Source organism: Salminus brasiliensis, chromosome 8, assembly GCF_030463535.1.
Source record: "Salminus brasiliensis chromosome 8, fSalBra1.hap2, whole genome shotgun sequence".
Classification (NCBI taxonomy): Eukaryota; Metazoa; Chordata; class Actinopteri; order Characiformes; family Bryconidae; genus Salminus; species Salminus brasiliensis.
This window is the reverse complement of record NC_132885.1, coordinates 11,950,616-11,974,599: the sequence shown is the minus strand read 5'-3', so window position 1 is coordinate 11,974,599 and position 23,984 is coordinate 11,950,616. Positions and strand designations below refer to the sequence as shown.

Here is a 23,984-nt window from a genome sequence, read left to right as displayed (position 1 = left end):
GCTCTAACCCTTAGGTCACCACTGCCCTATAAAAGAAAGGAAACACACTACACTGTGTTTATTATATATTCCACAATGTGGGTGTTTTTAATGGTTGCCATCAAAATACAATGTTCAACAAAGAAGGGTGCGAGTCCTATATAAAGAATATGAAATGTGCCTTTAGACTAAATCTATGCAGGAAATAATTAGATGATAAAACTGAAGATTTGTTCCTGTGTGAGATTTCTAAAGAGTTATGCATAGTGTTGTCTTTGGTCTATCTCTCACACACACACACACACACACACACACACACACACACACACACACACACACACACACCTAGACTCTTTCCCTTTGTGTCCCATTTGTTCAAGACATCTACCCTCTCAGCCCAGTTTGGCATACAGTGTTCATCATTCATTTGTTCTGTTGTACATCCTGGCTACTGTAAAATGAAATGAACTGCAATTATTTTGAAGTGCGTGTCTGAAAATAGGATCGATTTAATATAAAAAAAACACCACACACAAGTCGAGAGACAGATTAATCCACGGATTAAAAAGGTTTTCACTTATAAATTCTAAATGACAGCATCATTTAGTGCAAACCTATCCTTAATCTGAGCCCCGTTCTCAAGTGCAGCCAAATCCGAGCAACACAATATGTAAATGTAATAAGCAGAGGGTGCGGAAATGTCAATGCAGAATATGTTCTACCCTGAGATTAACATGTAACAGTAAAACCAGGAAAAAAGTATATTACGGTTAATCTGACACCAGTGACATACATATACATTATTTTAACACTAAACAAGAAAAAGAAACATTCATCCTTCACACAAACTGAGTAAAACACCTACAAAGTACGCAGTGAGGTTTATATTAAGATCTAGTATATTAAGATAATCTCAATTTCCCTGTGGATCACTGGCAAAAGGAAACATGTCCTGTCTATTTAACTAGGACAAAACAAGGGGAAAAAACGAAACAAAATAAAAACAGAACAATAATGGAAACAAAATATATATAAAAAGTGATGTTTTTCATAATTAATACATTTGCCAATAATGTAAACCATAGTAAGGGAACACCTAAAAATGTCCGAAGCTACTTTAGCAACTGCAGGATTTAATGCCATGTCCACAGCAAACAGTCTTTAAACCTTTGATCGGAATGGAAAATCTTTCAGTCCAACAGACAGATGACATATGTACAGGAACAGTTATGGAGACACCACCCTTCAGCAGTATAAATAATTCATGGGAAGGTAGGCATTCTGGTGCATTACAAACTGCGGTCCCTGACTTCAGTAGGAATGGACCTCTGGGACTATAAGGCTCATTCAATCTGTATTTTAGTGCAGAAATTGCACTTTAAAACACTGCACTGTACTGCACGGACATAAAAAGCAGGTATAAACCTTCAGAGGATACTTCATACACGTTGTTTTGTTCATATAAAATAAAATAAAAAAAGAAGCTAGAATTGGATTAATACCATAAAGCAGTGGCATTGAATTCACAACCTGGACTTTGGTCATTTTCCAGCTCTTATGACCTGCTAAAGGTTATGCTAAACCAGGCGTGTTTGAGCACAACAGTCATTAAACCGTGCTGAACACCAGAACTCCAGTAGAAGAACTGAACACCACTGCCATAAAGCGCAGAGAGCATCACTTGCATCCAAGTCAATTGTCAATTCATCTGAAAATGTTCAGTCAACACAAGCTACCAATGCTATGGGTATAAATTACAGTCTGTATGTACAGTAGACTGACAGTAGAACTAACGATATGCCCTGAACGCATCGTTTAATAAATGCAAGCTGCCAGGTTTAATACACGTTTTCAGTGTTCTAACGTTTATGTTAGTGTTACCCAGAGTTTAACCTCCTACCCCTGACATGAAAAGTGGAAAAATAAATAAATAACAACAGAAATAAACACAAATGCATTAAATGAGATTTGGGATGCCCACACTTTGGATAAACTGGGAAACAAAGTGCTCCATACACAATAACTGTACAAGGGCGTTTAGGAACCAATATTAATTTTCTGCACCTAGAACCAACCACCTCTTTCTGCCCATTATCTTTCATACCTGCTTCTTCAAACTGAGACACCTGGTTTTGTTTACAGAAACAATTCACAATTATAATCTCAAATTTCAAGAAACAAGACTTTTCTGCACAGTGTTTTGTCTTTATCTAAACTCAAGGGGAAACTGGCAGTCAATCAAATATTTAAAAGCTACAGAGGTATAAACAACAGACTTGACATGGCCCAACATTTGAGCCTGTGTGACCGCTTTTCCATGATAATGGGATTAATAATAATAATAATAATAATAATAATAATGGTCCATTGGCCTTCTGCTTGGATATGGTCCTTGTTTCTTAAAGTAATAATGCAAAACAAAGCACTTTTTTTTTCCAAGGGAATGTGACACTGAAGGCCAATCACAACCAAGGCAATGCAAAAAATGAAATAAAATATTAGTACAAGATTAAAACGAAAACAGAAAACATACACCCACAAGAGGGGATCAGTTTCTGATTGCCACTGAGAGGGACTCTTCGTCACTCAGCTGCAAAACTGAGATAATGGAACTCCAGAGATAATGGAACTGGAGGGGTTTTGAATTAGTCCATTAGTTTAACATATTAAATCAGTCATTCTGTCTCTGCTCCAGTTTTAATAAAAACCTACAGTTTAGCAGCCCATAATACAATTTACTGCATTGATAATATCGATAATTAAGACTTTATAGTAAACATATTGGAGCAAATGACAACTGAAATTAGGGATTACTTTCAGTCAATATAGAAGTTAGATAAATTCATTTAAATAAACTTCTTACAGTACATGCCGATTCAAACGGAACACCAACATTCACATTCCCACCCATCGACAACAAACACGACCACTAAACTCTGAGCTTGAACTCTTCTAGCTTTAGGAGTTCCCTCCCGGATTTGTCTGAGCCACTTCACACTTCACGGCATACACCACATTCACTGTTGTACAACTATTAAAGCATCGTCAGTTACTTTGAGGAGGAAATCAAATTCGGAACGCTAGAAAAAACGCTACATGTCCACCGGAGATAAAAAAAGACAACAGAAATTAGCACCAGCATTTCAAGGTCGCCCGCTGCACACCATCTTGCACGGCTATGGCTTCGTGTCTCAACTACAGCTGACTGGCACTTGATTCCTACACAGAGCGGCGTGCAGTCAATGGCTTTTTCCATCCCCTCAAACAAACTTTCACGAAGGCTTTCATGTTCAATGGGAAGTTCGTGCTTCAGTACTGAGCACTGCTTTCCCTGCTAATGTAAGATTCTCAAAGGGAAGCCAATGGCAGTGGAACGCCTGATCTTCCCCACACTGACATCATTCAGATGACCACTTTTTAGTTTCTCACGCAGAGGATGAAGCCTGCCAGCAGCGGTACAAGGTTAAACAGGAGCCGCCATAGTGTCACCACCAAGCCAGAAGAGCTGGAGCACGGATCTGGGAAAGGAAGTTCAACAGTACATTAGGGAAAGTCCTTCAAATGAACTCTTTGATTAAATCACAGACTAAAAACACACAATGACATCTTTTTAAATCTTGAAATGGACATGTTGGGAAGCTGAGTTTACCTATGCGGATGCTGCGAGTGGTGTTGACTGGTGGGAGTTCGTGAGGGAGGGGGCAGTGGCTGCAGAAATGTGAGCAGGCAGGGCAGATCAGCTGGCCACTGTATACCCACTCGTTCATCCTCACATTCACATTGAGCAGCTGCCCGGTTCGCACGCATAAGAAACTCTGATCTTGCACCCACACCAGCAGACCCTCAGCCGAGCAGGACGTCTGTAGAAAAATGTAAATAGAGTCCGATGGACCCAGGATCTTGATTAATGCACCACAGAAAGGATCAGAGACAGCCTGAGGTAAACATACACAGCTACACAACAAGGGGCCACAGACTGTCATTTAAGATGACCCAGATAATTTAAAAATGCACTTTTAAGTTCAAAACATATTCACAAAACCCTAAAAGGACAAAAATATAGGCACATGTTTAATTATTCTTTTGAAATCAGGGGTGGGGGAAAGAAAAGAAAGTAACTGTTGTTGAAGTACTTGTCTCTACTGTTCAGGGGAGGCTTTCTACTAGATTTTAGAGAAGTATTTGACTGCAGCAAGAGCATTAGTGAGGTCAGGATGTTGGATGATCACCTCATCCCAAAAGCACTGGATGGAGCACCATCACTGCTCCACATCTCAATGCTAGGGGACTTTATACCCCTCTAGTCCACACATTAGGCATGGTGTCAATGTTTACCTGACAATTTCAGAAAGCCAATCACAACTGAAACTTTTTTATCTACTACATCTGTCTTATAGAAAGTTTTGTTTTAAAAAATAGAGAGGCAAAAAAATGGTCATGTAAAAATACATGAAAAAAAGCAGAAAAAGCCCCAAAAAGTAATCAAAAAAAAAAAAGTAGAAAATTCTAAATAAGTACAAGAGATAAAAATGTGAGATATGGCGATTAAAATATTCATATGTAAGGAATCAATATATTTAATTATTCATTTAATTAATAACTAAAGTTACTAAAAATAATTCTGTAATTTGTTTCACCTTATAGCAGCCACTTCCCCAGTCTGGGTAGGTCATGCGTTTATTGCACTGCTCCATGATGAAGGCGGATTTCTGGTACAGACACACAGAGTTCGGGCCGTACTCTTCAGCAGCATAGTTCCTCCATGAGTCTGTCTCAGAGGAACACAAACGAAAATAAGTTAAATCTAAAATGCACTGCTCTCACTTTTCATACAGTGAAAACAGCAGAACCGGAGCCATGAACGGCTCTCTCAGAACTTCAGCATGAATAACAATACTAACAAAGTGAACAGCAAGAATGCAGAAAGGGCTGAAAGGGACTTAAAGGGAACAGTAAAGGAAGGCTAACAGTAAGCGGGCCTGAAGTCACACCTGGCTGGTTTTCCTGTATTCTGCAGTAGGAGCTGCGCTGGTACTCGCCGCTCAGATGCCAGCTGAACTCCTGACTAAAAGGGCAGAAGTCTGCAATCTCCACTGCACCTCCATACATGGGTAAGTCCCCATCAGGCACACCTGGGATGCTGTCAAAGTACTGCATTAAAAAGAAAGAGCATAGACATTTTCACATGTATGAGTGAGAAGGTTTATTCTACTATACAAGGACATTAAAAGCAGCTTAAAAATGAAATATCCAAAAACTTAATTTTATCTCACAGGATCCTAAAGTTCTTTTGCATTAATTATTCTTACACATGCCTTTAACCTAACTGACCCACTGCTTTGCTATTCACACCTGATACTCGCGTGGAAGAGGCTGGGGATATTTCTGCAGGTTGCAGACTGCCACTGCCAGCTGGTCCTGCCTGCAGGAAAGCTGCAGTGGTGTGCCACGCACAGAGTCACAGTAAGGGGTCAATGGGAGTCTCCTGCACAAAATACATCCACAAGCATGCCACAGTAAAAGCTATGATCAATGAGTAGTGCCTTTATGATCACAATGAAATATTTTGAAGGTGCACATTTTTAAAACAAATTTATGAGAAACTAGCATTCTCACAAATGTAGGAACTGATTAATTATCATGTGATTATTAATTAGATACTAAGGTGTCTGTCTAATTCTAATGCTAAAATAAAGCTTCTGGATGACTAAACACTGTGATTATTACTGACTTTGGATACTAGAGACACAAGACGAACTGTAGATACACTTTTTGTAACACAACATACGTATGGCGCTGCTGGTCGATCCAGAATTTGCAGCTTTTCATCACAAAGTCACAGCCCAAACCTTTGCCCCATTCCAGATTTTCTGCCATGCTGTAGTTGGCTCGGTACCACCTAGTAGAAAATGATGAAGAGGGTCAAGTAAGAAAAATTAACTTACACTTGAAAGTCTAATACGTATTGCACTTCTTTCCCACCACCATAAATCAGCTAAACCCTGACCAACAGTGACAACTCTTTATCTTAATATGGCTATACGTTTAGTCAAAAATCAGCAGATCTCTTACCCTGTATCTTCCATTATAGCCAGGGTGATTCTGGAAAACACTCTGTTCTGAGTGTGAGATCCAGTCATCGCTTCATTCTGTTGGATACAGGTAATCTTAACTTAGCATTGTCCATTAATGTTACAGAACTTAACTGTTTTAACTTATAATCACTGCACCTCTAATAAGCGTTTTTCCCAATGATTCAGCTCTGTGCCCATGCCCCCCTGGTTTTCCAGTTCCATGCCCTCTAGAATAGGGCAACTGAAATGCCTCCGAGCTTCCACCTATCAGAGAGCATTAGAATTACAGAGATCCAATACAGACTCCTAAACCGTGAAGCCAACAGATTCGTTTATTACAATTTTAAAACATTTTAAATACTCACAACAACACGTGGGGTGACCATAAGATGGACCTCATGGCGAACCATATGCTTGCCACGGATGTCCCATAATCGTGTTGCTCTCCTTATAACTTTGTCACTCCACTGATAGAGGCCCAAACTGGAAGACAAATAAAAGCCTTTGCAATAAAGCTCTTCCAGAAACAAATGCAGAAATTAAGCACACCAGTGACAACAACATGCTTACATATGAACATACCTTTCATTGAATGCTGGTAAGCCACTTGCAAAGCGTGGAGTCAGCGGCTTCCCATCATCATCATGGTAAAAGGCAAACAGTCCAGCTGAAAAGCCCTACACAGACATATAATACAGGCTGGTTTTGAGCAAAACTGGACAGTAAAGGTTTCTGATAGGGCTGCATGATATTGGAAAAGATGCCATTTGCCATTGCAAAATATATATTTTTTTGCTTTATATATATATATATATATATATATATATATATATATATATATATACACGTAAGTACTGTGCACACACTGTAATGGCGATGCTGAAATGATATATTGTGCAGTCCTAGTTTCTAAGGTATCTATTATATCAAAGGAGATACTACTATACTTACCAAAGCATGTATGATCTCATGTTTAACAGTGGACAACATGCCCTCAAACTCTTGCAGTTGTGTTGAGATCATATTTGGACATAAATTGGCATATCCAGCAATTGGTCTACAAGCAAACACAACAGAAAATATCAGACATACAATAAAATTAGAAATAAACTCTTTTAGACAGATTAAAATTCAATAAATATTATACATGATCTGCAACTGACCCATCCCTGCTCTCACAACAAATACATTATTTTGTAGTTTTATGTTCATGATAAACCTTGGAGTGTGCACTGACATATTTCACACTGTGCTAATAATTTAAAATGTGGATTTTGTATGTGAAGTGAAAGGTCACGCTGTAAATAATACATTTTGTAATTAAAGTAAAAATATTTTGAGTATGAATTGGTTGACTGTTTGTCTTTATCGTTTTTTGGGTCAAACTTTCCAATTGATTATCTACAGATGTCGAAATTCTTCTGTTTATGCATTTATATATAAATATATATATGGGAGGCTACTTTGCTCTTGTTTGCTTTTTACTGTACAACATGGCTGCTGTAATACCTGACTTTTAATATTAATAAAGTTATCTATCTATCTATTCTCAAATTTCCTGTTAAAACTCAGTTGACTCTCAATGTGTTTAAGGTTAGGGTTAGGACTTGAGTTGACGTCTAGGCCGGGGGTTAGGAGTTGGGTTTATATTTACACCAGTGGAGTAAGTGCAAGTGAATTACACTCAGAAAATACCAATTTTAAAAAACACATATTTTGGGGAATCCTAGTAAAACATAAGGTGATCATCCATACAGCTTCTATAACGAGCAAATTAAATGTGTAATTACAGAAACTTTCATGCTTGTAGCCCTAACACTCACAACACCACAGAAAACAGCCATGTTAAACCTGCAGTCCAACTCTTGAGTTTACCTGTCCAGTTCTGCTTCCAGCTGGCAGTACGCTGCATAGGCTACAATGTTCTCTTGCCCACAGCGCTCAGTGGTCACCCCACTGACATACAACAGAAAATCTGCCCTGTCAACCCCCTCACCATCCGGGGGCCCCACTGGTCCACAAGATTTTCCCGTCTCGCTGCACACCCTGCATTGCTGAACAACAAAGAGGTGTCACAACCAGATCAGCTTTGGTCACAACAAATAACAAGACAGGACTTTTTGGGGGAACTGCAGTCGGTCCTAATCTACAGTACACAAACAGAAAAGAAACACAAGTAATCAAGTGTACAGCCAGTGTTTCCACTGCCATTCAGCCTCTTCAACCTCCATGTCTGATCTCATTAAGTACAGAAGGCTAGCCTGATTAAAGCACATGACCTCAGCAGTAACTTAAGCAGGATTAGATACTGCTTAACATTCATAATATGGTCATCCAATTTAAGATCACATGACGTAAGGGATAGTAAAAAAAAAAAAGAGTGTAAAGTGTAAGTAAAGTGAGGTAAAAGGACTAACCTGTAAATGTTCCTCAGGCACAATAACTGGTCCACATCTTGTGATATCTGCACAAGCTCCTTGGCAATATCGGTGAGGGTCATCTTTTTTTCTCAGATACTGATTTGTTGAGCATTGTCTGATCAAAAGAAACACTGCTGTGGTAAGACTCCTGTGGTCCACCGTGGGTGGCAAAGATTTAAGAGGATTTGATCTGTCAGATATACGCACAGCAGAATCTGAAGGGTGAAAGCATTACCTGCTTAGTAGTACAGGACCCGTCTGCCTGCGCACCCTGAAGGCCCTCTGAAGGTAATCGATGGCTTGTGGGAAGAGCTTGTCCTTTGGAAGCAGCAGGACAGAACAAGAGTATTATTCGCATGCTGAATTAGGCCTTACTTCACATACACTATCAAGCTGAATCTGATACACTTCGGATAGCACACACTGAAACGTACCTTTACAAGGCTGCTTTTGTCCTCGTCTAGCCTGGATGAGAAACAGACACACAGTACAGTCACTAATAGGCCACACAGCCTTAGAGTCTCACATTTACAGATACGCTACTTACACATCCAAACTGGAGTCGTAAACTATCTGAATCTTTAATTGCTGCTCAGTGCTTCTTTTGGTCAGTCTCCCTGGTTTCAGATATACATCGTGGATCACCTGAAAGCATAGTCCGAAAAACTAACAGCTTAACAGGAAGCAATTATATTGGTGGGACAACTCATTCAGTTTAAAAAAATGTCAAATGACCTGAATATATGAATTCCTTCATCAACTTAAATACAAGGAACACATGTGCAAATATGCAGAATTAGATCTGTTGCATTTATACAATAATATTTTAAGAAACATTTATTGTGGAATATCTATATAATGAGATCAAAACAACAATAATTGGTAATCATTATTACATTACATTACATATACCCCAGAATATTACCTCACTATCCCATAAAATAATATTCAATTTGTCCAGTTTAATATGAAGTCATAATACTGATGTAGTGTTCTGTAGTATTGCCCATGTTCATATTCATTAATAGGGATGCCCCAATCAGGTTATTTTGCTCCCTGAATTTGTTAGATAAGATGAGCTGCTGATTTATACGTTCAGTAAAATCTCTTTATTTTTAGTAAGACATTCTGTGCTGACTGATTTAGTTTAGTAGAGACTTTTCTTAAAGTGACCGTTTTATAGAGTGTTTAATATCTTATAATCCAGTCTGACTCAGCTTCCAGCTCCTTTAAAAACACTGCAGTCTAATAACTGGTCACACTTCCTGTGTGTGAGTGTACTGGTACACACTCTGGACTGATATCTGTTGATGTTTGCTGACTACTGGTGTGTAATAATTGGTTTATAGTGGGTGAATGTGCTAATGTGATTGGGGTTTCTATAGCTCGTATGTGTGTATTAAGGTAAGGTAAAAAGGTGCACGTATTTGTGTCCTCTGCATTTGACCCATCTGAAATACACACTCTAGTGAACTAGGGGCAGTGAGCACCCCCGGGAGCCAGGGTAGCAGAGATGGCTAAGGGCTTTGCTCAAGGGCCAACAGTGGCAGCTTGCCGAGCCCAAATATCAAACCCACAACCCTGTCATCAATACCCCGGAGCTCTAACCGCTGAGCCGCCACTGCCCATTAGCATTAGCCTCCAATCGGTTCTGAATGGGCTCTTCAGTGCTGGTTTAAAAACAGAGAAAGGCGAGCAGTTCTACAGTCAGTAAAACAGAGAGTTTAAGTGATAGTTTTATAAAAGGTTCAGATATTATGGTCTGTTTTCATGATCCACTGCAAAATAGCCCCACACTGCAGACTCTCAACTCTTTTATACCTTTTGAGAACTGGACAGTAATGTTCAGTAATGGCGCCTTGAGGACACTAGATGGCGCTCTGAACACCATGGTTAAAACAAGACTCTAGATTAGGGTTAAAATAGCCAATACCCGATCCCTCAAAACATGCCTGGATTGGCCCCAATCCTGATCCACTGGATTGCATCGGACATCCCTATTCATTAATATCTCAGTATTATCAGTATCTCGTGATATTGCTTCTAATAATTCTGTATTGTTTTAAGAATGGATTCAAATATATTATTAATATATTAACTTAGTGTTTCTATGTCCTGCTACAGGGAACCTAAAACACTGCACCTTTTGTGCCTGTGTCTTTCATTTTACAGCAGAATGCCAGAGGATCTAAATTATCCCAGGGATCGGTAAAACGTGATGACCTGATAACTGTGTATATATAATATATACAATTTTCAATATAACCATGTATACTGTGAATAAGTGCATGAATCGTGTCAGTAATAAATTGTCTTGAGGGATATCACGGACTGATTTTTAAGTACATGTTCTTTTAAGGAGGTTTGAACGTTTCTCTTGGGTGGAATGACTGTGTATATCAGTGGTGTGCTGTCTGTATTAAAGTCCTTCAAAGATGAATTTCTATCATGTAATGACAGACAATAAATGTGCTTTAGGACCACAACACGTCTCTCTGATCCACCAAATCAATACTACCAGGCCTCTCACATCAACAGAACCTGGCCAGCTGTCTAGAACATGTAGAGACCCAACACAAGAAAAATCCCAGCACAACAATGTTGTCTCAACCTACTGTTTTTATGCCCATGAATGCTTGTTGCTCACAACACTGAAATATAATTTCTCCAAAAGCTATGGCAACATTGTGAGCAGCAGCATCAGTAGTTTGGGCACTGCAAGGTCTCTGACAGCAAGACCCCACAGCGAATAGTGAGGACAGCTGAACAGATAACTGGGGTCTCTCTCCACCATTCAAAGGATGTAAAAAAAAATTATCCTGCTGTTGTTGGAGTAACTGTCTGTACTGTTCAGGGAAGATTTTGGAAGAGAATTGCTGTGAGGATTCAATTGCATTTAGCGACAAGAGGGTTAGTGAGGTCAGGATGTTGGAAGATCACCACCCCACCTTATCCACAATGTACTGGATGGAGCACCAACCATCATTCCAGAGAACACAGTTCCACTGCTCCACAGCTCAATGCAAAGGGGGCTTTATGCCCCTCTAGCTCACACCTGGCAATAGATATGTGTATCTGCTCCAGAGAGTCCCATTATATTGTCAATGCTTGTCTACAGGGACTAAACAATTAAGAAGCTCCTGTAAAGGAAAGAAAGAATAGATTACCCCAGAACCCCAAATTAATTTAGTCTGGTCCGAATAGGGCTTATGTTGTGCCAATAGTAATAATCATACCATACAGCAAACGTAAACAGCACCACCTTTTAACAAAGTTGTAAGAAAGTCTCTTGGACATTGTTGTGTGTTCGCTGGGAGCCCAGGCGCCGCCTTTGGGTACACGCCGTTCAATCAGTACACACTGCATCGCATGAGCAACTCAATGTTCGGTTATGGGATGTAACCACTAGGAAGAGGCCCACCCCTTTGGATAGGCTGAACGGCATTAAGAAGTGGTGCAGGTGCACTGCGGAGCCATTCTAATTTGGTCTACATATCCGAATATAAGGATATGATGCGTCCATGTTCACCTTATATTAAAAGGTATGCTTTCTGGTCATAATGTATTGGCAATATGTTGAAACAGGTCTATCCAGCTGTTTTAAGTCACGGGTTATTTAATACTGTAAACTAACGTTTATATAATCAATTATATAACTTGTTTTTCTTGAGGGTGCTGTTATCAACCACTGGAATGAAGGGTCAAGGGAAGACTGTGCCTGGTGGGAGCGGTTGGCCCCCTGCCCCGTCCACACACAGTCCTTAGTTTTGTTAAAGATATAAAGGACGGGTTTCCCCTTTTTCTGGTGAGAGTCGGCTGAGTGGAACTGCTCGGTCCAGCTCGGTGGTTTACTGGGACAGCTGTCTCTTACCAGGATTGGTGGGCTCTCCTGATCCAGTGTGAGTGGGGAGTAACAGCAAGTCTCACTGTGAAACTGAAAGCATTCTGCCAAGCATGCTTCTGGTTTGTTGGCGTTGATGGTGAAATAAAGGGACCTTTTGATACGGAGCATCTGGTGAGTTATTTGACAATCCTCCCTTTGATTCAAAATGTCACAAAACAGCTACCCACAGCTGGAACCAGCGGTCAGAACAAGTCATATATGGCCTAAATGTGGCCAATTTGTAGTCCAGAATAAAGACACTGCTTTTTCTCCTTACTTGAATCCTTCGATCTGGTCTTTGCATCTGTTATGTTTTATATCACTTTTATTTAAGACACACGGAACGCAGAATTGCCTTATATAGACAATATTAAATGATTATATATATATATATATATATATATATATATATATATATATATATATATATAAATAAAATATATATTTAAATATATAACATATATTTATACATTTCCCTGCCTGGTACAATCACATGAGTCTCACCCAGCATTTCACTGCATGCACTGATCTACCTGTGATAAATACACCCCTGGTTTTGACAGAACATGATGGAAGGGACAGAAGTCAGATCTAGCGCCGCCACCTGGTCGCTGAGAGATGTTGGAGTTCAGTTTTAGAAAATAAAATAATAAATAATTATAGTTAAATATTTTACAATACATGTATTTACCTCTGTCGGCAAGGGCACTTTGTGGTTGCAGGAGTGAGAGCGAGCGCAGGTGAGCAGGAAAGAGAAGACCGCGAGGCTAAGTAACCCAGGGCGCCTGCAGCAGCCGCTTAAGCCTCTCGCCATCGCTGAAGCGCAGCTGCCAAACTCCCCACGACCAGAGCAGATTTCCCCTCGGTGCCCGCGGAAAACCTCCGGTTTTAACATTCATACCTCAAACGTGTGGCGGAGATCCAATAAACATCCGCCCTGCGATCAACCGGCGACTCATTCAGAGCTGCCGGCTCCCACAAACCTGCCAGATTTACCGGATTCACCATGAAGACAGCAGCACCAACCCTCCCCACACAGGCAAAGAGGTGGAGCTGATTTCACAATAAAAGTCTCCAGCAATTAAATTAGTTTTCTACAAATAATACCTGACTTATTTTATTTAAAATACTGCGTTCAGTTATTATGCATGTGCTTTTTTAAACCACATCGACTAAAAAGATTTGAAGAAAAAAAAAAAACATTTGCAATTATGCACTTATAGATTACTGCTCACAATTATACATATATTTACAATAATTAGTTTCTACAGGAGTAGACAAAACAAGACTTGTCTAGTGTTGGACACAGATGGAATTTGACCTAAGCCTTTAAACCATCCGTGCAGTGAACACGCACATACACACTAGTGGGCAAACGCACACAGTGACAGTGAGCATGCGTGCCCGGAGTGGTGGGCAGTCATTGCCGCGGCACATGGGGAGCAGAGAGGATGAAGGGCCTTGCTCAAGGGCCCAACAGTGGCAGCTTGCCGAACCAGGGTATCACACCCACAGTCCTGTCATTAATAGCCTGGTTCTCTAACCGCTCCTAAATATGGCTTTTAGCAGTGGTGGGGTTCAAATTTACACACCCGAAGATGCTGGAGTCTTAATCCAGCACCTTACACCGCTCAGCCACCTGTCTATATATCCTTCTACAACTCCCTCTCTCTCTGCCTGTCTGCATCCTACATTTTAGCCAACAGTTTGTGGGCTTAGCTCTAATTCTATTTTGCTGCTGTAAAAACTGACTTTCCCTGTGGGATAAATAAAGTGATCTATCTATCTATCTAATATCCAAATCAAATTTATTTGTATAGCGCTTTTTAAAACTGTTGTTGTCACAAAGCAGCTTTACAGAATCAGGAATCAGTAAAACGACAAGAAAGCAACAACATAAGACATTAAACCTAAGACCCCCAGTGGGCAATCCAAAGATGACAGTGGCAAGGAAAAACTCCCCCAGAGCTGGAGGAAGAAACCTTGGGAGGAACCAAGACTTACAGAGTTCCATCCTCCTCTGGTCAGAACTATCTTTAAACATTATTGATAAAAGTTATCAGCAACAATCTATACTGTTGAACTGCTCATGTGTTGCATTCATAATCATAATATAATAATCATGGTTTAGTATAACTTAATATAGTAATGGCAGTGATGGTCAGAGTAATGATAGTAATGATGGTTAATAGTGGTAATATTAATAATGGCTCATATATTTTAAAACTATTTAGTAAAGAAGTCAAAGCGCACTTCTGATGAGGGTGTAGGAGCCATTTCGGTTAGCCTAGGTTTTTTAACATGAAGTCAACAAGTTGCACAACCTTTTGAGGCAATCACTGCAATCAAACCCTTCCTGTAACTGTCAATGAGACTTCTGCACCTCTCAGCAGGTATTTTGGCCCACTCCTCATGAGCAAACTGCTCCAGTTATCTCAGGTTTGAAGACGGCATGTTTCAGCTCCTTCCAAAGGTGCTCAATAGGATTAAGGTCAGGGCTCATAGAAGGCCACTTCAGAATAGTCCAATGTTTTCCTCTTAGCCATTCTTTGATGTTTTATCTGTGTTTTGGGTCCTGTTGCAAGACCCATGACCTGCGACTAAGACCAAGCTTTCTGACACTGGGCAGCACATTTCTCTCTAGAATTCCTTGATAGTCTTGAGATTTTATTGTACCCTGCACAGAGACCCTGTGCCAGATGCAGCAAAGCAACCTCTGGAAAATCCTCCAAATCCTCCAGGGACAGTGTTTTTTTCTTGATATGCTTCATTTTTCCATCTGTGAACATGGAGCTGATGTGCCTTGGCAAAAAGTTCCATCTGTCCATAGGACATTCTCCCAGAAGCTTTGGGGCTTGTCAACATGTAGTTTGGCCAATTTCAGTCTGGCTTTTTTTATGATTTGTTCTCAACAATGGTGTCCTCCATGGTCGTCTCCCTTGAAGTCCACTTTGGCTCAAACAACGACGGATGGCGCGATCTGACACTGATGTTCCTAGAGCTTAAAGTTCACCTTTTCAGTTTCACCTTTTTGTTACCATTCGTATTATCCATCTCTTAGATTTTCCTCATGCGGCCACGTCCAGGGAGGTTGGCTACAGTCCCATGGATCTTAAATTTCTGAATAATATGTGCAACTGTAGTCACAGGAACATCAAGCTGCTTGGAGATGGTCTTATAATCTTTACCTTTAACATGCTTCTCTATAATTTTCTTTCTAATCTCCTGAGACAACTCTTTCCTTCGCTTCCTCTGGTCCATGTTGAGTGTGGTACACACCATGTCACCAAACAGCACAGTGACTACCTGTAGCCCTATATATAGGCCCACTGACTGATTACAAGATTGTAGACACCTGTGATGCTAATTAGTGGACACACCTTAATTTAACATTTCCCTTTGGTCACATTAATTTCAGGGGTACCATCATTTAGTCCAGGCCTATTTTATTACGTTTATTTTTTTAATAATTTTGTTGACGCATGGTTCAAAATCAATGTTGGATTTCCATTTGTTCATTTTCATAGAATTTTTATTTATTATTACTTTTGTCAGATTCAAGTTATTTATGTGACCATTATACTCTGATATGTACAGCTACTGAATAACAATCAAAAGAAAATGTTTTTTCAAATGAAAAATATTTTCCTTGCTGAATATGTCACTCATGCGCAATGACCAGATTTGCATCTTCAATTCATTCATTAGTAACCCTCATGTTTGTGTAAAGAGTGCTTGGAAAAACAAGGGTTAAAAATAAAATACAACAAATTATAAAAAATAATTGAACTCTGCATCAGTGGGCCTGGTGGTCAGACTGGTAGGTGGCAGCTGGTCTGACGCAGGTAGAGGGGACCCCAGCGGTTGTTTTTTCAGGAGAGAGAGAATGTTGAGCAGTATCAGAGTGTGTCTGACGACTCTGGGCTGACTTAAAAGGAGAGAGCCAGAAGGTAACACAGACACGGGAGCACTCTGAAACACTAGCGTCCATCTGCTCCATCGTACACAAACCTGAGTGATCGCGAGCAAGCAGCGAGATGACAGCTCCAGCATCTCAGTTTACTACAATACCCTGTGTCCCTAAACCCTTGGACCTACAACCTTCATCTAAGGAAAACATTAATTACCAAAGACTAAACTAAACAGATGAGTTTTCAGCCTAAGTTTAAAGATTGAGGCTGTGCGACTGTGTCTGAGTCCCGTCTGATTTAGGTTATTCCAGAGTTGGGGGATCATTTAGGAAAAGGCTCTTTCCCCTGCTGAGGTTTTCTGAATTTTGGGAACTACTAAGAAGCCAGCACCCTGAGATCTAAGTAATCTTGAGGGTTCATAATCAGTAATAAGATCCCACAAGTACTCAGGAGCAAGGCCTTGTAGGGCTTTGTATGTTAATAGAAGAATTTTGTAGTCAATACGGAATTTAACTGGGAGCCAATGAAGTGCTGATAGAACTGGACTGATATGATCAAATTGGTCAAATGGTCTAGTTTTAGTACCCTGAACAAGTTGAAGTTCATTGAGGTTCTTGCTGGAACAACCTGACAATAGTGCATTGTGGCAATGTTCCTAAGATGCAGAAAAGTTGTCTTAATAATATTAGCTATATTGTGCCATTTCCGCTCTAGTTTCTGCACTGTTTGTTTTAAGGTACGAGTTTGATCACTGTACCCCTGTGCAAGCCTTTTTACCTAGTCATTTTACACTTAAGTGGTACCACTTTGTCCAAGGTGGATTGGAGGGTATTTTCTAGACCATTTGTTAATCTATCCAGCTCCATTTGGTCTGACGGAGTGTAAGCTAAGGTCGATAGGTTTAGGAGGTTTTTAGTTAATTGTAGATCAGTCTTTTTTGAATGAGATTTTGCCCCAAACATCTTTTGAGCAAAAATTCTGGCACCCTACATTTTAGCCATAAGTTTCTGAACACAGCTCTACCTCGACCTAGCAACATGTCAGAAACACTGCTGAGCTGCAGTCACACTTACATTTTCTGCAGGAACTGCACTCTCTCCTTTTAACCTTTTCTTTTCTTGGTATTTCTTTCAGAATTAGTTTATCCCATTGAGTGGCCACCTACAAGGGACATTAATTAGGAAACTTCCCCATATTCTCACACTTGTAGGGAAACCCTTTACAGCACTGCATCACATATTACCCACAAGATGGAGCACTTCTCCAATACAAGCGCACTGATGAGGGTGTATTCAGTTTTTTGACAGGAAGTCAACAAGTCAAAATGAAAGTAAAAAGCTGACCTTCGACACTCGTTTCTGATATTTAGTCAGTGGGTTTTATTGTCATTTCAACTATTTATATATGTTTTGGCTCTGAAGACGGAGACTAGTCTAAATGGGTGAGTTTATACGTTTTATTCAGTTTAATTCAGGTCCTTTTCTTTATCCTCTTAAAAAGCCGTAGCCCGACGAAGGCCACAAATCCGTCACTGTAAATTTCCAGCAGTATATCTGAAGCATTACAGGTCCAATATGGGCAATCAAGATACCTCATTAGTTTTGCCATTTTATCTTGGCAGAATATAAAGAGCTGTGAAAGCTAGAATAACAAAACCTGACTAAATAAAACAAGCAGAGGTGAAACTAGAACCTCCTGCTTCTTTCACTTATTTACTAGTGATTGCTCATTGTTTGGCACTATAATAAAAAAAACATAGAAAATAAAAATAAAAAAGGCCTAGTGAAGTGTGTTCACTGCACATTTGTAGGCTTTAGTAGTTTAAAGGACAATAATCAGATCTGTATTGGCTGATACTCATGATTTTTGGAAAATAAAAAGAGATGTCATTGTTTTAGGTACCATCAGTTCAGGTAATCTTTCAAATCATATAAGTACTCTTCTTCATGTGTTCCTCTAAATAGTCCTTGTTCTCTGCTTTGTAGATCTTAGAGCTGTGGTGTTTGGGGGGAAGTTTTCTGGGAAGAGTTCACTGATCAATGCAGTGTTCGGAAAAGCGCTTCTTCAGACCCAGAAGAGGACTGCTCACTGTAAGAAACTACAGGGAAATGTGTGTGGAAGAGATCTTACGTTGGTCGACACTCCAGGCTGGTGGAAGCATTTTCCACTGAGGGATACAGCAAACTTTCTGAAACGGGAGCTTATTCAAGGAGTTTCTTTGTGCCATCCGGGACCTCATGCAGTTGTGCTGGTCATTGAGGTTGACATTCCATTCACAGAGAAGCACAGAAAAGCTGCAGAGGATCACCTTGGACTCATTGGTGGTCAGATCTGGGCATATGGTCTTGTGGTGTTCACCAGAAGCCATACTCTGAGGGACAGGTCTATAGAAGAGCACATTGTAAATGAAGGGAAAGCTCTCCAGTGGGTGATAGAAAAATGTGGGAACAGATATTGTGTCTTTGACAATACAGTCCTGAATAATACTTCTCAGGTCAAACATCTGCTGGAACAGATTGAGAAGATAGTACAAAGAAACAGTGGTGGTTATTTCCAAATTGAGGCTAAAATACTGGGGGAGGCAGCAGAGTGGAAGAACACTGTGATGACCAAAGCAAAATCCAGAGAGTTGAAACTGCAAAACAAGAGGACAGATCTTAACAAAAATGGTGAGTTTCTTTTAGCTGTTTTCAGAGTTTAGGAACCATATTTTGATTATATGCTCATATATTATGTGCTCATTCTATTTTCCCTCAGAGCTGCGAATCACATTGCTGGGTTGGGTGATTGCTGGAAAGAGTTCAGCTGGAAATACCATCCTGAATCAAAGTGTGTTTGTTACTGGTCAGAGTACTCGGACTTGTGAAAAGAGAGAAGGAGAAGTGGATGGAAGACCTGTAACTGTGCTCGATACACCCAGCTGGTTCAAGTACTTTCCTTCTCAGTACACTCCAGCATGGATAAAGTCTGAAATTTTAAAGAGTCAGGCCTCCACCTCCCCACATTGCATACTTCTCGTGATTCCTGGAGACACGTCATTTAAGGAGGAACAGAGAAAAGTCATTGAGGAGAATATGAGCTTCCTTGGAGAGCAAGTGTGGAGACACACCATTGTCCTTTTCACATGGGGTGACATACTTGGAGACATGACCATAGAGGAGCACATCGAGAGCGAGGGTGAAGCCCTCCAATGGGTGATAGAGAAATGTGGGAACAGATATCATGTCTTCAACAATGAGGAAAGAGAGAATCGTGTTCAGGTTACAGAGCTGCTCCAGAAGATTGATGAGATGGTGGCTAGAAACTGTTTTTTCCGACCGAGTACTGAAGTGTTTGGAAGAATTCCTGCACCACAAGAAGTGGAAACACAGTCAGGAGCTTGTGATGCTGACAGTGATTTACAGGATATTGTCCAATTAGTTGATGAAGAATGGAGGAGAAGAGACAAAGACCTTCTAAAAAGAGTTTCAGAGGTGAAGAAAGAAATAAAAGCTAAATTCCTCAGAAGTGACATAAGTTTGGATGTTCATTCTAACTGTAAGTTTCTTCATTATACTCAGGTTCAGTTTTAACTCTTAAATATTTGAATGTTAAAAAAGAACCATTGGATTTTTCTTGCAGTAAATGAAAGGAAGGATCACAGTAAGAAGCTAGTGTCTCACACAGAGGAGCCTCTAAAGGGGATTTCAGAGGTAAAGACTCTCTCCACAAGGGACAGCAGTATGGATTTCCCCCCACAGTGTGAGTTTCTTCATATTACTCAGGTTCAGTCTTCAGTTGTTAAATCTTTTAATGTAAAAACAACTTAAACTGTATGACTTGGGTCAAACATTTTGGCTTCTTTCTGGCAGAGTGGCCTTTCAGCCCATGTTGATACAGTACTCGTTTCTCTGTGGATAATGACACACTCTTACCAGCTTTAGCCAGCATACTTACATATAGTTGGTAAAAATATACTGAAGCATAATCTTGGCTAAAATAATTAGATATGATACCAAAACAGTTTAATGGCAAAGCCACTCCTCAATCCCAGGCACATGGCACAATACACACTACAGGGCTATTAAGACCACACCCCCTATATGCACTGTTCATTCCTCCATCACATGTACAGCGTATGATTTCAGATGATTTATTTTATTCCAGTGTTATGTTATTTTTCAACTTCCAACAAATTCCTGGTATTTTGCATGCCTGTTTGTGAGTATTTGTGTAGTTTTGTTTTAAATGTGCTCTTTAAATAAAGTGCTTTCTTAATTGATTACTATTTCTGGGAGCAGTTCAAGATAAGGAAAAAAGACCCCTGAAACTCAAGGATAACATTAAAGAGCTGCTTGATTGGGAGTGGAGCAGAAGAGAGGAGGCATTAATGGGAAGAGTTATGGAAATGTTGACTGAGCTCAGATATGGTGAGTAACAAAAATATGAGGATGCATTATTAAAGACAGTGACTTATTTTGTCACTGACATGCAAAAATATGTCTATCTATAATATGGCAGATGTACATTTTGGACCATAAATATTCATGTGAGCCACATATTGAATAGATTGGTGGCACAAAAGCAGGACAGGGCAGATGTGCTTGTTGGACCCAGCTTATTTACAGGCATGAGAAGACTGCCATTGCCATGTCAGTTACCATTAAACCACAACTTCGCAGAACCACCATAATAATATTATGATGTAGGCAAAGTCTGTCTTGTTAACTTGTTCAGTATTTAAAAAAGATACACTGGATTTTTTTTGCAGTAAATAAAAGTGGTTCAAACACAGAGGCAGAAGATCACAGTGAGAAGCAGGAATCTCTCACAGAGGAGAAGGCAACGTTCCCTAAAAGTGACAGCAGTATGGATTTTCCTCCACAGTGTGAGTTTCTTCATATTTCGTATTCATATTCAGTATTCAGGTGTTAAATCTTTTAATGTAGAAAGAGAAAAATGTATTTTTTTCGCAGTAAGTGCCAGCAGTGTAAGCACTGTGTCAGAGGATCACAATGAGAAGCAAGAGTCTCAGACAGAGGTGCAGGTGTGGGAACCTTAGGTCAAGGCCTATTTTAAAGCAACATTATGCAGCATTTTTGCCTTAAAATCATCTTCCAAATTCAAATTCCAAGACATTGTGATGCTCCACTGACCTGTATTGGGGGGGAATAGCATTCTCATTGTCATTACTTTAGGCTTGGAACTTAACTTTGATATAGCGGGCTGGACGATGCTTCTGAGAACTGTGTAACTCTGCATAAACAGATTATATTCATGTAAAGTTCTGTAATGTTACTCTAGTGCCTCAGTCCACATTCTTCTTTCACTTTCAGTGATGGCTCAAGTCAGGTCAAGTCAATAGGCTTCATTTCATACAGTGAAATGAAACAATGTTCCTCCAGGACCATGGTGCAACACACAACACAGTGCAGACAGAACACAAGTGCAACACAGAACAAGTGCAAAAAGACATTACAACACAATGCAGAGAGTGCAGATGAGAGACAGAGTGCAGACTAGAAAGTGTATGGACAGGGTACAATAAAGAAATCAGATAGACTAAGACAGTAGTGGGAAGTAGGGTTGTGCAAATAAAATGTGCATACTATGATAAAAACAGTAGAGTGCAGCACAGGTTAGTGGGGTACTCTAGCAGCTATTTTTCAAAAAGAAATAACAGGTATGTGCAAAACTCAATACGCAATTTATGCTCAATAAATGTCCAGTGATGTAGTGAGGTAGTATATAGTGCAATGCTTTCCCATTGTCTGGGATTTACATCTTGAGTGAGTGAGTGTGTGTGTGTGTGTGTGTGTGTGTGTGTGGGGTGGGTGGGGTCATCCACAATGCTAGTTGCTTTGTGAATGCTGCAGGCGATATCTCCTGTGTAATGTGCCTTTGCCACGAGGGGGAGCTGAAAGCACGGTTTGTCTTCAATACAGTAAATTACTGAAATTAGACTCTGAAACAGCCTACCATTGGAGATTTTATTTTAGGTTTTAAAACCAGATGGAAAACATATTTTACCAGTCAGCTTAATTGCATATGTGTTTGTGAGTATTTGTGTAGTGGTGTATATGTTGTATGTTTATGTTCATGTTCATGTATACACTCCTTTTGTTTTAAATGTGCTTTCTTACTTGATTACTATGTGTGGAACCAGTTCAAGATGAGGAAAATAGACTCCTGAAACTCAAGGATCACATTAAAGAACTGCTTGATCAGGAGTGGAGCAGAAGAGATGAGGCATTATTGGGACGAGTTCTGGAAATGTTGAGCAAGCTCAGTGGTGAGCAACAAGTCTTTGAGTATACATTATTAAAGACAGTGTTTATTAATAACTTTGGCCGCATCCAGCATATTGCCACTATCATGAGAAATTTTATATCTATCTAGAGATATATCTATCTCTAAAGAACCCTTTAACTTCCAATTAAAATAAATGTAAAGGATGTAAAGGATTTAAAGTCATTTTGGAGCATTTCTATTGGTCCATTTAACATGAAATTCATCTAACATCTAACATTACATTTATGTAAAAGTGAAAAATGGCTAAATTGTTGGTTTTTACATTACAGTAACTATATACGTTGTGATAATGACAGTGACAATATATAGATGTCCTTTTTAGAACCCAGCTAATAATAATTATAATAAATAAATAATAATAATAATAATATTGTTGTTGTTGCTGTTCATAATAATAATAATAATAAGAAGAAGAAGAATGTTGTTGCTGTTCATAATACTAATACTAATAATAAGAAGAAGAAGAATGTTGTTGCTGTTCATAATACTAATACTAATAATAATAATAATAACAACAACTAGTTTAAACACTTTAGTTAACATTTGTAACATAGGCCACAAATGGTATGGTATGGTAAAGGCTCACTTGCAGTGGCCGGATGGTTAAAGGTCATTCCATGTTGTTTGTGAGCCACAGATAAATGTGTGAGATTTGCTGTATTGTAATGAAATTGCATTATTAAATTATGAACTCAGTCTCCTGTAAATACATATATCATCAGCAGTGCACAGTGTCATGAGCAGTTTTGTGTAGGATTATGAACCAGTGGTTAAATTTGCATGTGTGTAAGTGTGTGCTTACTTATGTGCTGTTTTTTCTTCTACAGATGCACAGTCAGAACCAACTGAACAAGAGAAAGAAAGAGCCAGAGAGAAAGTAACAGACTGGTTTCAAAGGCAGTCTGATGGATACGGTTCAGCTGGAGGCAGTAATCAGACAGACACATAAGGTTTTGTGACAGACTTTTCACCAGATGCAATAATGAAATAATCAATTCTGCAGCACTTTGGATTTCTGTCATTTAATGTTCACACTATATATTTCCATTTAGATGATCCATTAAAAATTAGTTGAGATTGTTTAAAAGTACATAAAGCAATGCAGATGTGCAATCTTCTCTCTTGTATTTGTGTATGTATGTATATGTGATACATATATATACATATTTTAAAATATATATTTGTATTTTTTGGATTGTCTTTACGTGTGCTTTCATTCTCTGCTAAAGATGTATGTATTCAGTATATTTAAACATAATTACAGATCATAAAAAAACACATTGTGGTGAAATCTTTTATGATTTCCTGATGCATGACTAATGAACTGTAATCACTGTAAATTCTGTAAAAACTGTAAGTTTTTATTGTACCCCCCAAGACAATAAATAAAATACATGTACTTTAAACTATCAACATTACAATGCTT

At 39.4% G+C, this 23,984-nt stretch overlaps 2 protein-coding genes across 2 annotated transcripts; one reads left to right on the top strand and one right to left on the bottom strand.

Moving 5' to 3' along the window:
- Positions 1–99: 99 nt before the first annotated feature.
- lmln (leishmanolysin-like (metallopeptidase M8 family)) lies at positions 100–13,383 on the bottom strand. Its single transcript, XM_072685052.1, has 17 exons — positions 13,048–13,383; positions 9,021–9,118; positions 8,908–8,938; positions 8,709–8,791; positions 8,471–8,588; positions 7,929–8,107; positions 7,005–7,110; positions 6,636–6,730; positions 6,419–6,536; positions 6,210–6,317; positions 6,052–6,128; positions 5,768–5,878; positions 5,332–5,464; positions 4,971–5,130; positions 4,617–4,747; positions 3,629–3,839; positions 100–3,497 (listed from the first exon to the last, which is right to left on the bottom strand). The coding sequence occupies exons 1-17, from the start codon at positions 13,249–13,251 to the stop codon at positions 3,397–3,399; spliced, it is 2,064 nt and encodes a 687-aa protein (XP_072541153.1). The 5' UTR covers positions 13,252–13,383; the 3' UTR covers positions 100–3,396.
- A 4,199-nt stretch (positions 13,384–17,582) lies between these two features.
- Positions 17,583–23,679, top strand: LOC140560923 (GTPase IMAP family member 8-like). Its single transcript, XM_072685630.1, has 8 exons — positions 17,583–17,708; positions 18,253–18,936; positions 19,025–19,804; positions 19,889–20,008; positions 20,548–20,676; positions 21,018–21,134; positions 22,413–22,538; positions 23,386–23,679. Exons 1-8 carry the CDS (start codon positions 17,705–17,707, stop codon positions 23,505–23,507), a joined length of 2,082 nt encoding a protein of 693 aa, XP_072541731.1. The 5' UTR covers positions 17,583–17,704; the 3' UTR covers positions 23,508–23,679.
- Positions 23,680–23,984: the final 305 nt, after the last annotated feature.